Consider the following 17,868-nt stretch of genomic DNA (forward strand, 5'->3'; position numbering starts at 1 on the left):
CACAGAGACCACAAAGTTACCTAACCTGATGGAGGAATTAGGGGTAAAGAAGAAGATGGTGCATTAGGGACCCAAATTCACAGTGAATGTAGAAACACAGAAGATTGGTGAATAAGTTTTGCAGTCACAAAACACTGACCTCAAAGGAAGAACTCTGACATGTATATTTTAGAAGTTATTTGGAAAGACTAATAGCAAACTAGGAGAAAGGAGCTATTACCTCTTGGTGCTAAGGCTCCTTTGGCCGAATGAAAGTGAGTGGAGTGAAATTCACATCTACAATAGATATCAACAGTAATCAGGGTAACAAGAAAGGAGATATGCTTATAATTGAGGAGAGGTCTTAAGGAGAAAGAAGCTCAGGTACATTACATCTTCTGGAAGAAAAGGGTCAGGAAAATAAATAATTAGAGGGGTTTGCTTTTTTTTTTTTTTTTGATGGTTTAGGGAAAATGGAAGTGATACATAATGAGACAATCTGGAATAAAGTTGCCTTAATTATGGTAAAGAGGCAAAGACCCCAGGCATTGGCTATAAATCAAATAATGCTTATTCAGGATTACAAAAAATTTTTAAAAAAATTTTAAAAAGGAAGACTAGCAGTTATTCATCTGTGGCTAGGGAGGGGTGGTCAGAACCAAATCAAACTGCAGCTATTCTCTTTCTGAGGGCCTTTGAGAAACACTCCTGAAACTAATAGAAACAATCCTTACATAACCACTGTATAAAGACTGTTTACAACCTAAGAACTAGAAAGTCTCCTTTTTAATTTTAGCCAGCAATTTTCCAATTGTAGATTGTGACCCATAAGGAAGTTGTGAAGTCAGTTTTGTGGGTCTTGACCAGCAGTTATGTTTAAAATGAAAGCAAAAGTCTCAGTGATTTGCCTGTAATAAGGGAAGGTATTATTAATATGTAGTTGTATGTGTGTATTAGGTCAGAGCATGCATTTTTTTTATCTTAGCTCACAGCAACAAAATTTGTAAAGTCTTTTAAGCTTTATGCTTGCTACCTCTCTCAAAACAGGAGTCAATTCAGACTGAAAAGGTCCTTCTAGGTTAATCTAATCCAATGTGTGGGCTTAGTCCAATGTTTCTTAAGCTACAGATTGCCAGTTATATTTTTGAAGGCCTGCTACAATAAAACCTTGGATTACTCAGAAATTACTTTTATTTTTGATGTAAATCTTTCTAAAAAGCACTGTAGCCATCTCTTTTTTAACAAGACAACTTCTTGCCTCATGATCATTTTGAAAAGATCAAGTTTTCCATGATGCTTTACACCACAATGCCTTTAGGAGTTAACTGCTAAGCATAATAAGCCTGTTGGAGATAATATGAAATGATCCAGGCTTTGCTTCTGAGTTCTGCGGGTCTGCTTGTAACTTGCTGAAATGGGTATACTCAGTCTCTGCTGAAAGTGTAGACAATATGCACACAGCAAATGGTATTCAAATTCTTTAACTCATTTATACCATTCGTGGAAATTCATTGCAAGGAAATTTATGCAATAAAACAAAAACTCTATGAAGACGTTTAGATACATTTTATCTACTGTAACACCAAAATGTTTGACCATAGGGGAACATAGTAGTAGATCCCACATTAAGTAAGGATAATTATGAACTATAAAGAAATAGTAAATGTAAAGAAAATAGAATGCAAAATAATAGGTATATCATGTTGTACTATGTATTTGTAACAGGAGTCAAAGGAAATCAATGTAAATATTATACTAATTTAAGAGATTAATTTTCTTAAAGAAATACAAGATGTATTTTAGAGAAACAAAAAAAAGGTCAATAATGAGTGAGGGATTAGGAGGTATTTCATGAACACAGTGGGTTTTCAACAAAGATGAAGTGGTATGAGGTAGGAGGAGTGGAGGATGCAGGACAGGAGCAAAGAAATAGGAATTGGTAAGCAGGAGGTAAGTTTGGGGAAATCTGAATAGTCTGCTCTGGACTGAAAAAGCCATTTAATAGAGAGAAGAAATAGGTAAGCCTATAAAGCAGGTAAGATTCATATATTACAGTTTTTTCAAGAGTAACAGAATCAGAATGTGGTTTAGAGATGTTACTCTAGCAATAACTTGTGAGATGGTTTGGAAGGGGGAGACGTTAGAAGTGAATTCTTCTGAGAGCTATTTGATACGTCTATGGAAAGGGTATGAGAACAGTATTACGAATTTAACCATTTTTGAAGATTGTTAACATCATTATTATATAATTATCGTATCAAACTTTAGGAAGGAATGTTTAGTTCAAAATATTATTACCTATGTAACGTGATCATATAGAAACCAAAACTATGGAATCAAGGACAAAAAGATTCACCTGTTGATATTTGTTATTTAATCTTATCAACCTTATCAAGTATTAAATTGTATTATTAGCTACTTAACTGATGACTACTACTACATAAGGCTGAATATGCACAAAATTTTAGCAACATCTATTTTATTATATTCTAGAAAAACATTTTCTAACAGTGCAAGAAATGGCACATTTTCTGATTACATTCTTACTACACATGGCTGTAAAACAATGTTTAATTTTAACTAATCTAGTCTCACATTACTTCTTCCATACTGCACTATAAATGAGTCAAATGTTTAAGTTTTCTAAACTTATTGTGCTTTTCCCTTCTGCCCTTGTGCTAAAAAAACACGTGATCCCCTATTCCTTTGTATTCACACAGCACCCTTTTCTTTCCTACAATACTGTCACTTTCGCTTTAGTTAACCATACCCTCCACAAGATCATAACTGGATAAGGCATAGACTGTGTTGTTTGCAGCATCTAGCAGACAGTATGGAATGATGAAGATGGCCAGAAATATTGAATGCTTAGTTCAATGATTAGAATGTGTCTTCCAAGAAACTCTTCCAGCTGAACATTCTTTTTAAAATCCTGTAAGCAGTTTTCAGTTGTTATATATACATATATAAATTTTATTGGGGAATACTGGGGAACAGTGTATTTCTCCAGGGCCCATCAGCTCCAAGTCACTGTCCTTCAATCTAGTTGTGGAGGACACAGATCACTGGCCCATGTGGGAATCGAACCGGCAACCCTGTTGTTCAGAGCTCACGCTCTAACCAACTGGGCCACCAGGCTGCCCCAGTTGTTCTATACTGATAATTATAAAAAAGTTTACCCACAAAGTGAAAAATAGAGAAAAAATTTCATAACAGACATGTAACAAGTATGAAATATTTTAAAGGCAATTTAAATCTGTACATATCTGTTATATATTTATATTTAATACATTAACGATATTAATTACATAATATATTAATTATATATTAATATATTAAAATGTGATCACATATATAACCCTATTATATGTACATAAGTACTTATAAATATTAAATATCCTCTAATATATATTTGCCTAATTTCATACATTTATAAATATTGGATAAGAAGTTGAAAAATAAACTACATCAGTCTTTTTATACACAGATTAAAATATACTTAAATGGCAGTGGGAAATGCAAACTTTAGGTTTCATTTCCTATAGAATAAACAATCTAGTTATCACATCCATCTATATAAAATTTCAACTTTATATAGGGCTCAGCAAACTACAGCCTGCATGGTGAAATTTACCCTACTGTTTTTATATATAAAATTTTATTATAATGTAGTGACACAATCATTTACACATTCTCTACGGTTTCTTTTGTACCACAATGTTAGATAAGTGGCTAATAAAGCCAAGAATATTTACTATCTGGACCTTTACAGAAAAATTTTGCTGAGCCCTGATCTGTATCATGTCATGTCATACTTTATTCAAAATGGAACAAAGTGCCACCCACGTTGTGCAGTCCCTATATAGTTATATTCTGTACAGTTCAGGTCAATGAAAATTGATTTATTTAATGAAGACAAAATACCAAGGAGTTGGTTTATAACAAATAAAGGAACTGTTACAAATGAAGCAGGCAAAAGAAAAGATTTTAAGAAATATCTGGTTTTAAGTACCACAGTTATGATACTGATACTAGCACTACAAAGATTTCATCAATGTGCAGTTATCAAATCACAATGAGGAAGAACTATAAAAAGAAACATGCTTTCTAGGAAGTTTATTACATAAATGACAATTTACTACTACTTAACATAGAGAGTAAGAAGCAAGGATCAATTGATCCTTTCCTTGATAAACATACACAGTGAGAAAAATAAAAGGCAGAAACACAACCTAATTTTATACCTCAAGGAATTAGGGAAAAAACAAACTAAGCCCAAAGTTAATAGAAGAAAGGAAATAACAAAGATCAGGGTAGAAATAAATGAAATAGAGACTAAAAAGAGAATAAAAAAGATCAATGAAACTTTGTTTTAAAAGATGAAATGGACAAAACTTTAACTGGACTTACTAAAAAATGAAAGAGAACTCAAATAAATAAAATTAGAAATGAAAGACATTGCAATTGATGCCACTCAAATACAAAGGATCATAAAGAGACTACTATGAGCAATTATACAACAAAGGGGGACGACCCAGAAGAAATGGATAAAATTCCTAAAAACACACAACGTATCAAATTGAATCATGAAGAAATAAAAAATCTGAACAAATTACAAGGACATTGTATTAGCAATAGAAAAAAACCTCTCAACAAAAAAAAGCCCAGGACAAGATAGCTTCACGGTTGAGCTCTGCCAAACATTTAAAGAAGAATTAATACCAATTTTTCTCAAGCTCTTCCAAAAAAGGAAGTGAAAGGAACACTTTCAAATTCATTTTATGAAGCCAACATTATTCCGACAGCCAAACAAGATGAGGACACTACCAGAAAAGAAAATTACGGGCTGATTTTCCCTGATGAACATAGACCCAAAAGCCTTCAACAAAATATCAGCAAACTGAATTTAACAACACATTAAAAGGACCAGGGTGAAGGGATTAAGAAGTAGAAGCTTGTAGTTACAAAACAGTCACAGGGACATAAAGTGCAGCATAGTCAATAATATTGTAATAATTATGTGTGGTGCCAGGTGGGTACTAGACTTACAGGGGGATAGCTCTGTAAATCACATAAAGGTCTAACCACTATGCTATATACCTGAAATTAATATAATATCGAATGTCAATTGTAATGGGAAGAAACAAAAAGAAAAAGGAGAATCCCCCAAAGTAAAACTACATAAGCAAAAAAAAAAAAAAAAAAAAAAAAAAAAGGATCACACGCCATGGAATTTATTTTGAGGATACAAGGATGGTTCAACATCTGCAAATCAATCACTCTGACACATGACCTTAACAAAATGAGAACAGAAATCATATGATCATATCAATAAATGCAGAAAAATCATTTGACAAAATTCAACACCCAGTCAGGATAAAAACTCTATGAACAAAATAGGTAGAGGGAAAAAATCTCAACATAATTAAGACTATATATGACAAGCCCACAGTTGATATCGTACTCAACAGCGAAAAGATGAAAGCTTTTAAGATCATGAACAAGATGAGGATGATCACTCTTGCCTAGTACTGTGTTATTCAACATAGTAATAGAAGTTGAGAGCAATTAGGCAAGAAAAAATAAAAAGCATCCAAATCAGAAAAGAAGTAAACTGTCTCTTCAGGCAGATGACATATATATAGAAAGCCCTAAAGATTCCACCAAAATACTGCTAGAACTAATAAAGTCAGTAAGGTTGCAGGATACAAAATCAACATACAAAAATCAGTTATGTTTTGATACACTAACAATGACTATCAGAAAGAGAAATTAAGGAAACAATCCCACTTACAATTGCATTAAAAAAATAGAATAAAATAGGAATAAATTTAACCAAGAAGATGAAAGATCTGTATACTGAAAACTCTAACCTGATTAAAGAAACTGAAGACACAAATAAATGGAAAGGGACTTCATGCTATGGACTGAAAGAATTAATAGTTAAAATGTCCACACTACCCAAAGCAATCTATAGACTCAATGCTATTCCAATCAAATTTATGGCATTTTTTTCCACAGAAGTAGAACAATCCTAACATTTGTATAGAATCAAAAAATAGCCAAATTCCCAAAAAATCTTGACAAAGAACTGGAGCATCACACTTTCTGATTTCAATCTATATTAAAAAGCTGTAGTTATCAACATAGTATGGTACTGGCATAAAAACAGACACATAGACCAATGGAACAGAATAAAGAGTTCAGAAATAAACCAACAGACACATGGTCAATTAATTTACAAAAAAAAAGGAGCCAAGAATATTCAATGGGGAAAGGACAGTTATTTCAATAAATGGTGCTGGGGAAACTAAAACAGACACAATGTAAGAGAATGAAACTGGACCACTATCTTACACCATATATAAAAATCAACGAAAAATAAATATTTGAATGTAAGACTTGAAAACATAAAACTCCTAAAAGGAAACAGACATGAAGTTCCTTGACAATAGTCTTGCCGATTTTTCTGGATTTGACATCAAGCGCAAAGGCAAAAATAAACAAGTGGGACTACATCAAACTAAAAAGCTTCTGCAAAGGAAATAATAAGATAAAAGGCAATGTACCAAATGGGAGAACATATGTGCAAATCATGTATCTGCTAAGAGGTTAATATCTGAAATAGATTAAAAAACTCATACAACTCAATAGTAAATAAATAAACAAACAATCCAATTAAAAAACGGGCAGAGGATCTGAATAGACATTTTTCCAAAGAAGACATACAGATGGCCAAAAAATATGAACAGATGCGCAACATCACTAATCATTAGGGAGATGTAAATCAAAATGATGAGGTATCACCTCACACTGTTATAATGGCTATCACTATAAAAAAGACAATAAATAACAAGTGTTGGCCAGGATGTGGAAAAAAGGGAACCATTCTGAACCGTTTGTGGAAATGTAAATTGGTACAGCCACTATGGAAAACAATATGAAGGTTCCTCAAAAAATTAAAATAGAACTACCATACGTTCAAGTAATTCCACTTCTGGGTATTTATCTGAAGGAGACAAAATCACAATCTTGAAGAGATATCTGCACCCCCATGGTCCTTGAAGCATTATTTACAACAGCCAAGACATGGAAACCACCTAAGTTGTTTAGTCCATTGGTGAATAAATAGATAAAGAAAATGTGGTATATATACAATGGAATATTATTCAGCCATAAAAAAGAAGGAATTCTGCCACCTGCGATAACATGAATGGATCCTTAGCGTTACGCTAAAAGAAATTAGTCAGACAGAGAAAGACAAATACCATATGATCTCTCATGTGGAATCTAAAAAAACTAAACTCAAAGAAACAGAAGACAGGTGTTGCGAGAGGTGAGGGGTGGGGGTGGATAAAGGCAGTCAAAAGGTACAAACTTTCAGTTATTAGATAAGTAAATTATGGGGATGTAAAGTACAGAATGGTGATTATAGTTAACAACACTGTATTGTATATTGGAAATCTGCTAAAATAAATCTTAAACGTTATCATCACAAGAAAAAAATTAGAACCAGTAAGATGCTCAACGTTAACTAAACTCATTGTGGTAATCATTTCACAATACATACATATAGCAAATCATTATTTTATACACTTTAATGTTATATGTTAATTATATCTCAATAAAACTGGAAATAAATGGTGGCAGCAATGTCTTCAAATACACACTAAATATAAAGTATATAGATGCAAAAGACTTAACAATTTATTAGATAAATTCAATAGGATGACTGCATTTCTTTATATTAAAAAATGGACAGATTCTAGCTCTAACTATAAGATTCATTTTGGTCCTCATAACTGTGTAAAGTAGGAAGGAAATTGGTCTCTCCATTTTAGAAGTGAAATGAACCCAGGTTTTGAAAGGCGATGATTTACTCAAGGCTCTGATTGTAGTGCTCTCTGTACTACAACTTATATTGGGCTCAATGAAGAATTTTCCAAAGTTAGTACAATAGAAGTCAGAGAATGCTAAATTTTGTGGGTGGGGGAAAGGATCCATATTAAAAACTAACTCCCTATTACAGTTGACCCCTGAACAACACAGGTCTGAACTGTGCAGGTCCACTTACATGGGAATTATTTTCAATTGATCAGTGTAATTCAACTGACCAGCACAGTTCAAACTCATGTTTCTCAAGGGTCAACTCCATGGTTGGAAATCTGCATGTGGAGGGTGGACTGTAGTTATATGAGAATTTTCCACTCTGTGGGAGGTTGGCGGCCCTAATCCCCACTTTGTTCAAAGGTCATCTATATATTGTATCATATCATAGTATATTACATACTATTATGTTACATATACTGTACATTGTATGTATTATATACTATTACTCTAACATACTGAATTCTCTCTGGATGTTGAATTCTATTAATACAATTACCAAAACCCTCTCCTACAAGAGCTTGATACAGATACAAAGATAATAAATACCCACTTTATATTATACCATATACTAGGACACATTACACTATACAATATTACCTTACTGTTATTACAGTATTATATTCATATACTATGATGTTATACTATACTATTACTATGAAGTAGGCATTTATTATCTTAATATCTGTATCAGGGTCCTATAGGAGGGGGTTTCAATAATTGTTTTAGAAGAGGGAATTCAGCATGTTAGAGTAATGACTATGTCTTCATAAATAGGAATAGGTTCTCTCAGAATTAGTTATTTGCTATCCTCTCACCCCTCAATCATAATATACCTATTTCTACAAATAGGAAACCTTACAGAAGCTGTCCTTGAGCTGGTGTGAGATATGGAGTAGAAAAGAGAGAGAATATTATTAGCGAACATTAAATACATTTAATTTTTATGAAAAACATTTCTACCTAACGACTCTTTAAGTCAATTAATGTCAATTATTTACTAAGCAAATTCTGGACCAAAAAAATTCTACGAATAAAAATCACGAGGACAAGAATTTTCAAAATATTGCTCTAAAATCACACTCAACAATAGCCAGGTATGTATTAAGCCAACTTCTGTAATAAATATTCTCCAAACATTTCCTAAAGATATCAGTGATAGTAAAGTCTTTACAGAAAATGAAAACGAGTTTTTTTAGATAAGTATTTTATAAAACCCATCAAAGGAACCAAAATAAATTTCCACTGCAGTATTATTAAAGATTCTGAATATTACAATCATATATCTACTTGACCAAGAATTCCTCAACTTAGGAATTCACAAACGATGCCAAAAATTTACTCTCAGAAACAGTACTTTTGCTGAAATTTACAGAAGACTAGAGTCCTAAACATAATCCAACTCGAGTGGTAAGTGCTACATAAAAGGCAACTAGCTAATGTATTTTAGTGATAACATTTGGTAATGTAACTGCTACAGTGACAACTGAGGTGAAGTAACTGCCCCTAATAATGACTACAATCATTAACTGACCAAATGAGTGCTGTCCTTCAAACACTGTTGACTCTGAGAGCTGCTAGATAAGTACATTTCCAGTGAAGAACATTTTCAGTAACTGTTTTATCTTTAACTTAAAGGCCTTGATCTCAAATAACAGAAGATAGGTTATTTCTTGAAAGCAGTGAATGCAAATGACTGAAAATAATACAGGAGGTGGAAGGAAGTAGGGGGAAGAAGAAGAAAAATTGATTTCCTTGGATATAAAGCTAAGCTATTTTGAGACACTCTAGAATTGTAAAAAAATCAAAATCAAATAGTTAATCTGTAATTACTGATACTAAGCTGTTAACAACACATAAGGCATGTTAGCTCATGATCATGCCAGTTTTGAAGATCTTCTAACTTTATTTTAATATGGAGACATACTTACTGTACATTAGGGTATATTAGGATAATACTCTGAGTAAAAATATTTTACCAATTAAGATTATTATTTTCACATTTAATATAATGACTGAAATATATTGTAATAGAAGATATTTTTAATATTTTAAGGTTTTACAAAGGTTATGTTGGTTCCCCACCTCCATGCCCTTGCTTGGCAAGGAAGAAACAAGGTGATGGTAAAAACACTGGGAAGATGATAGAAGCTAGATGAGGACAGAACTGTTAATGAGCCAATCGTGTAGTAGCTATAGGGCAAAATAAAGGTAAAGGGTAAATTAGATTTGAACGAGTAGGTCTCCTTTGGATGTTAACAAACACTAGGTAGCTGACAGTGTGAAAAGAGTTATTACAAAGTTTAGGGAACAGAATATCGAATATTCTGTAGCTCTAGAGCTAGGGTCTATTGGAAGAAACATAAAAGATGAAAACACAATTTTAATCTGCATGCAAAAGCCTTTTCTGAACATGGTGGCATGCAGTCTCTATCAAATAGGCATTCAATATGCTTTTATTATGTACTACACATTATGTTCGGTCCTAGGGATATACAAATACCCCACAGTAATTAAATCAAATGTAACAATGCCACTTTACATTTAGTAAGTTCATACAAAAGACAAAATAAGAAATCTGTATTAGGAATCATAAATCTATAATCCTACCATTCAAAAGTTACCAGCTTAAAGTACATTCAACAAATTTCAAGTTAACCTAAAGAATGAATATTTTAAATATGGACATTAGATACAATATTTGAAAGATGGAATTTTATGGCTCTTCCAAAACAGAAAAGTCTACCAAGAATGTTGGCCCTAGGAATTAACAACAAAAGCATCCCAGCAATATTCAGTCTAATTCCTTTACTTAGAAAAACACCAATATGTCAGAATAGGTGATTTTCTGTGACTCGCCATAGAAAATCTTAAGTAATTAATATGTACTACAAGGGTCAGTAATCCACAACTGTGATTATGCATGTAATTAAAAAAAAAATCTCTGCCATTGCTGACTTAGTAGCAGAGATCTAAAATAAAACCAAAATTAATACATTACTAAAAAATAATAGATATAAATTCTAAGGTATAAACAAAGCCAAAAAATATATACATGGGATCCTGAAGTGAATCTAAGCATTGAAGTAATATTTTTGATTAAAAGGTTCACTTATAATTGCAGATATATACTGTGTGTGTGTGTGCGCGCGCGTGCGTGTATATACATACGCGCGCGCGCGCACACACACACACACACACACACACACACAAACACCCTTCTATAACAGGCAGAAACACCCAGAGAGCCTACTTACTAACAGGAACATGTCAAGTATATATTATCTGTGTTAAAAAAACATGGATTAGTACTAAAACGTTTATATTCACAGGTAATGAAATTACATGTCAAAACACCATGGGAAATAATACAGCAGTTACTAATTAGGAGATATATTCATTTCTTGATGTTCAGTTGTAAAGATTATTTGTTAAAACAGAGCTTAGAAAGCAAGGCTAGCATAAGCTGACAGAGGGCAGGGGAGAAAAAAGATGGTTCAGATCAAAGGGACAAGAGGGTACCACTTTCCATCTTTCTATCTGACTTTTCTAAAATTGTGTAACTGTATTCTTTAGTATATATACATACATGCCACTCCCAAAATTTCAGTGATAATTTTTAAAGACAATCTTGATCTAAAAGAAAACAATTTAATGCTAGCCACTACATTCTAACAACCTCTTTTAAATAAACAAATAATTCTGAAAAGATGCACTGAAGTTAAATAAAAAAACTATTAATTAAAGCTGAATTAATAGTTCCTTTAAGTTTTTGTAGGTCTTATTTCCGTAATTTAAAATCTAAAAGCTTCACTAAGAGTACAAATATTAGTAATTCAAAGACAATTTTTTCATTTTTGAAACACAAAACCAAATAAATTAACAGTGAAAAGTAAATATTTAATGAAGACCAAGAATAAAATGACAAGTCACTTTTTTGAATAAAGACTTCTTAGTAGTAACATTATATTTTCAATAAGCTTTTTTTGATAGACAAGGTACAGAAGCATTTTACAAAAATAACCATTACACCTTCTATAGCTAATACACTGCAGTGCTATACAACTTTCTGTGATGATGCAAATGTTCTCTATCTGTGTTAATAGGGTAGCCACTTGCCACTTGGGCTATTGAGGAAGTGAACTTTTTATTTTATTTCATTTAAACTATTTTCAATTTAAATAGCCTAAAGAAGCTAGTGACTGTATTAGACAGCACAATTCCAGAGTTTCATAAATTTGTTTACAAGTATAAATCTAAGTTCTTAATGAATTTTTTACACAGAATGAGAACTTAAAAAAATCAAGTAAACTTTCCCCTCTATTGGGTTAAGGACTAGCATCTCAATCTATTTATACTGCATGGGCTTAATAAGTCTTGCCACACAGCATCATCAAAAAGAAAATTATATATATGTGTATGTATATATATATATATATATATATACATACACATATATATATACATATATATATACATATATACATATATGTAAAGTAGTATATAAAGGAACACAAAATTCTATTTTTCTGCACAAAATGCCACTGTATTTTCAGCATTTAAGACTCTGCCTCCCTGTAAACAATACTACTCAAGTAACTGGAGAATTTAAATCAGCAACCATGCAAAAAACACCCCAAATACCCAAAAAACTCTCACAAACTCCAATTTGACGTAAATACCAATCCCTATTACTTTTCCATAGGAAAAGGCAAAACTATGTATTTTTAAAAATAAAACATTTGTAACTAACCACCTCCCGCACAAATAACCGTTTATGTAAGTTCCTAAACTATAAAATTCAAACTATTTATCAATAATTAATTCAGAGATAGTCTGTAAAACAATAGTATTGAGATATTTTATATTCATAAAATAATTTATTACTGATTTTTATATACCACATAGCTTAACTGAGATGTCAGAAATTAAAATTCAGTCAGTTTATTACCTCATTATGGAATGGAGTATCTCTACAGTCAAAATAACTATTGAGAAAGTTGTTAAATACATCCTAGATCTAATCATCCATTTTAATCATTCGAGTAACAACTTTCAAAATTGCCTAAAATAACTAAACAGCAAAAGAACTTATTTCTGTGTACCAAACAGCAAAAATTGTGACTTCGGGGAGTAGTTCAAGTAGGAGTGGGAGAAAAAGAATTTTTATTGAGAACTTTTTGTCTATATTACTGAAAACAATTGTATTATATAAATGTTATATTTTCATGTAGCAGTGTTTCAATTTTTGTAAATTTCCTTTTTTTAAACCGTAGTAACCCTACAACTTAAAGGAAAACTGATTAGAATACAAATGACATCTTTACAATTATGCTTACCTTTATTTGACTTTGATGGTTTATTCTTGATAGGTTTAAGGGAACTTCTTGATTTATCCTCTCTATCTTTAATAAGTTTCTGAACATCATCCAAAGACAGTTTCTGCAGGACAACTACAGGCTTAGCTCCTTTATTTAGATCTTCAACTAATCCCATTTTTTCTACTTTGTCTTTCTGCTCTCCTTTCATTTCCATTTTCTTTGTCTCCTGAGTAATATTGCCATCTTTATCCCTCTTGATTTTTGGAATGACAAAATTTTTCAACGCACCAGACCTGCCCCCCAACAAATAACTTGGAAATTCTGCCTTATTATCAGGGTGCGCTTTATTACTGTCTACTTTACTCTTGTTACCCTCTGTCCTTTTGTCATCTTTACTATTTGGTGATTTGAAACCAGGTTTATCAGGTCTTGATTTATTGGAATCGCCTTGTTTAACACGAGGACTGTCAGGCCTTGATTTTTGCTCCCCAGAAGATGGTCTTTCCCTGGAGTCCCCTGATTCATGTCTGTGTTTTCTTTCTAGTTTATCAGGTTTGGAACCATCAGATTTAACGCCATGTTCATTTCTACTAGAGGATCTTAAAGTTTCTGGTCTTCGAACCCTAGACTGATCCCCCCGATGTCGCTCGGATTCACTCCTGTCATCTGATTTTTGTTTACTGTCATGGTCACGTCTTAGTGACTCAGAAATAGATCGCCCATCAGGTCTCTGCTTTAAGGCTTCAGCTCGTTCTGATTTTAACCGAGGTGAATCAGATTTAATGTCCTGTTTATGTTTAGACACTTCAGGTTTTTTCTCTGTTGATGGCTTTCCAGAATCCCTCCTATTTTCATGCCTATGTTTTGGTGTTTCAGGCCGACCTTCATTTTTTTGCTTTGGAGTTTCAGGTCGGCCCTCACCTTTCTGCTTTGGAGTTTCAGGCCGCCCTTCACCCTTTTGCTTTGGGGTTTCAGGACGCCCATCACTCTTTTGTTTTGGAGTTTCAGGTCGGCTTTCACCCTTTTGCTTTGGGGTTTCGGGTCGTGACTTTGTTTCTGATCTGCCATTATTTTGTTTGTTGTCATTTGGTTTTGTGTCAGACAGTCTATTTTCATTCTGTTTAGGTTCGGCTGTGGTGCTCTCATTTTGTTTGGATTCTGTAGTTCTGCTCTCATTCTGCTTAGGTTCCTCTGTTTGTATCTCAATTTTAGTTTCTAACTTACTTTCACTTGATTTTGTCTCCACCAATCTGTTTTCATTTGATTTAGATTCTGCCAATCTACTTTCATTTTGTTTCAATTCACTCTTTGAAAGCTCGGAATCAGACTTTTTTTTAGGAGTCTCAGGATGGTTTTCTGGTGTAGATTTAAGATTTCCAATAATATCTTCCTGAAGAACAGAAATAGGTGCATCATTACATTGTTTGATTTCTTCAGGCTTTTTTATGGAGTCTGAGTCCTGAGTTACAGAAGCCTGAGAGTCCGCTCTTCCTGCCTGATGAAGATCAATGCTAACCATTAATGCTGGCCTTGACCCATTTCCCGTAGAACCCGTCTCCTGAGAAGCTGGTCTATTACCTCCTGTAGCACCCCCAGCCTCCTGTGGGTAAGAATCTTGTTTTCTTTTTTTCAAAGGCTTATCTGAAATTTAAAGATAAATATTCAGTATCAGTAATAGACAAATACTCTTATCTTATTAAAAAACCATATGGACTTTTGACTATTTTTTAAAGTCACAATGTTTTTTAAACGTGGTGAATGCAAATGTCAATATGCATATACAAAAATAGTAGGCACTAAAGACATAGTACTTTTAAACCAAAAATTCTGAGGAAACACTCATGCTTGCTGTACCTCAATAGATATTAGCAACCATAGTAAAAAGAATTTAACAGCATACTTGGTGAGTATATATATAAGCCAAGAATATAAAACAAATGGAACTTATAATAATACATTAAATACAAACATATTTATGTTTGTATATGTTAAGGATAAACCAGATTCTTTATATATGAATAGGCAACCAGTTATAAATTATGTATCATCATTTTAACTCTTAACCAAAAACTACAAAGAGCCCCAAATCTACCAACATACTAAATAGGAATGTAAACTTTACTACATGTAAGAAAAATATGGAAAAGAATAAAAACCTGACAGAAAACAGAAACCATGCCACTGAAAAAAGGTAAATGCTAGGAGTAGGAAAAAAAAAAAAAATTTTGTTATTAACCTTTGATACAAGATTCAAATTTTTCAAGGTGCAAACAGCACAAATGGAATTTAAAAGCTAACTAACAGAAGTATATTAAAAATAAGGTAACATTATAAGTACAAAATGAGAAATATATAAGTACTTTTTAAGATAAATCCTGTCTAAAGCAAATTTCACTGAAGAAAAATGCTCTGGCTCTTCAACATAAACTTCTAGGGGTCTATAAATTGGCCTCAGTAAGAAATTATTCACAGTACTCTGGAATGTAAAGACAAAAATACATGCAAACACAAATCTACCACCACAATAATATATGTCAAGGTAGTCTTAACAGCTATGTATTTCTGTGCATGATTACATGAGACTTAAGAGGTTGCTAGGTCATTTTCTATAAATCAAACCTCTTGGGAACAGTTATATTATAGCACCATGAGGTTTGCCTGCTTTAATACTGACTTGCTGAATTGCCTGGCTGTATTTTAAGAGTTATTTTAAATTACTTTTACAGGAGAACTTCTAGATTGTCTTATAGTATTCATTAATGTGATATAACATCATTTAAGGAAAACAACAATAAAAGTCAAATTGACAACTTAAAAAAGCCCCTTATTGTTAGGGAATCAAGTTCTGAAAAAATTTTTTTAATGGCAATGTTGCTTTTATATACAAAATTTCCATCATTTTGTTTTCATAGTAAGCAGTAGCAGCTCATCCAGCTTTAACTCTAACCAAATATTGCTAAAATGTATTTCAGACATTTGCTAGTTACTTTGTAAAACTAAGTCATTCTGCTTCTTCAATTATTTAGAAGTCCAATCTATCATCACATGTACTTCATTTGCAAAACAACTATAATAGTAACAACAACAAAGTATATTAACATTACACAGTTTTCACTAGTTAGAACTAACCTGGTAAAAACTTACATGAAGCTTTTTGCATCAATACCTAAGAAAAAAGCACTCAGAATAATAAATTTATGCTTACATAACTGTATTTTTGAAAGTTCTGCCACACAAAATAATCTTACATCCTGCCATTGGGCATACCAAATAATTGTTACCTAATAGGATGCTTTACCTTATAGTTATCCCTTAAACCTTATGACAAGAATCTATTAGAAATTTAAATAGTGTAAGTTTTTTATATTTCTTAATGAAATTGAAGCATACTTGAGAACTATAATGACTATATCTCTTCAGAAACTTGTGGCTCATCCTTATGAGCAATCTGTCTTTAGAAAAACACTAAAATATCTTAAAGGCTAAATTTTAAAGGATTACAAAATACTTAAAAGAGTTTAAAGATCATTAACCTCACTCAAATTTATCTTTCATCATTAAAACAGAAATTCAGCAAACAATTTCAAAATTATGTTTGATTCAGTTGTTTTAAACTATAGATTCTATATTTAATAATAAAAACTTATGAAAGCATTTACAGTAATACGTTAAGATTGGGGAAAATCTTAAATTTTTTTGCACTATGCATAAAATAGTGCTAAATAGAAAGTTTTAATTTTTCAATTATTGGGAAATATTTCACCTCTCCTGATTCACTTGATCTGATTCAATTCCACCATGAACTTAATTCTTGTAAAGTGGCTCTGAATCTGCACAGGTCCATTTTGTCTACCTATTTTCGTTATCAGTCTTCATTACATCATAACCTTCACCTAATGATGCAAAGCCATCTCTATGAAGAATAATTTCAATATCTGGGATACTGATTACCTTTAAGCTTTCTTTAGTGTTGGAAATCATAAGATTAGCTATCAGAATGCATATATTCCTGAAGGAAATACATACAAAAAGACATCATAATTTTAAAACCAGCAACACTTGTCATCCTGATGTTAATATTTTGAAAATAAGATCCAGCCCTTAGAGAAATTCTGTATTTGATTACGCTTATAAAAAACGTAGTATATCACTTGCTTACATCTATTACAAGTGATAACTGAAAACAGTTAAAGCAGAAAACACAATTGCACACACAGTAGCCAATGATGAAAAATGAAAACATTCCACTCCTAAACCACAGCACAGGCTAAGTGGCTAATTGTCCTACTCCTGTTCAAAATCCCAATCCTTTATTCCAAATGACAGTAGGTAGTAATTTACTTCTTATAAGGGTTACAGTGCAAGAATATTGTGACATTATAAAAACATTAGTGTAGCTAGGCCATTCCTTATACTTGCTAACATGGAAAGTGGACCTTGGGAAAAGATGAAATAGGCAAAGATGAACAAAGAAAACCCCCCTTTTGACAAAAGAAAGCAGAAATTTTCAGCACATGGAGATATTAATGTCTTTGATAAGTTATTCCAGAAGCAAAGATGAAAAGCCTTTAAAAATTTATGTAATTACAGACGTTAAAATACAAGCAAGAGACTGAGAAAAGGGTCCTTTAGGAATATTATAAAATATTAGGTTACAGAGAGTTAACCTATCGGTGTATAT

The 17,868-nt window shown here is 32.4% G+C and overlaps 1 protein-coding gene across 3 annotated transcripts in view; it reads right to left on the reverse strand.

The window, feature by feature from the left end:
- NIPBL (NIPBL cohesin loading factor) overlaps positions 1-17,868 on the reverse strand; it is a 186,638-nt gene that overhangs the window by 66,328 nt on the left and 102,442 nt on the right. For all 3 annotated transcript variants that reach the window (XM_081054409.1, XM_081054410.1, XM_081054411.1), the window contains one exon: positions 13,206-14,828. In XM_081054409.1, coding sequence (XP_080910535.1) covers positions 13,206-14,828 — 1,623 coding nt within the window. The remainder of the gene's footprint in view (positions 1-13,205; positions 14,829-17,868) is intronic.

This window comes from Rhinolophus hipposideros, assembly GCF_964194185.1.
Source record: "Rhinolophus hipposideros genome assembly, chromosome: 7".
Taxonomy (NCBI): domain Eukaryota; kingdom Metazoa; phylum Chordata; class Mammalia; order Chiroptera; family Rhinolophidae; genus Rhinolophus; species Rhinolophus hipposideros.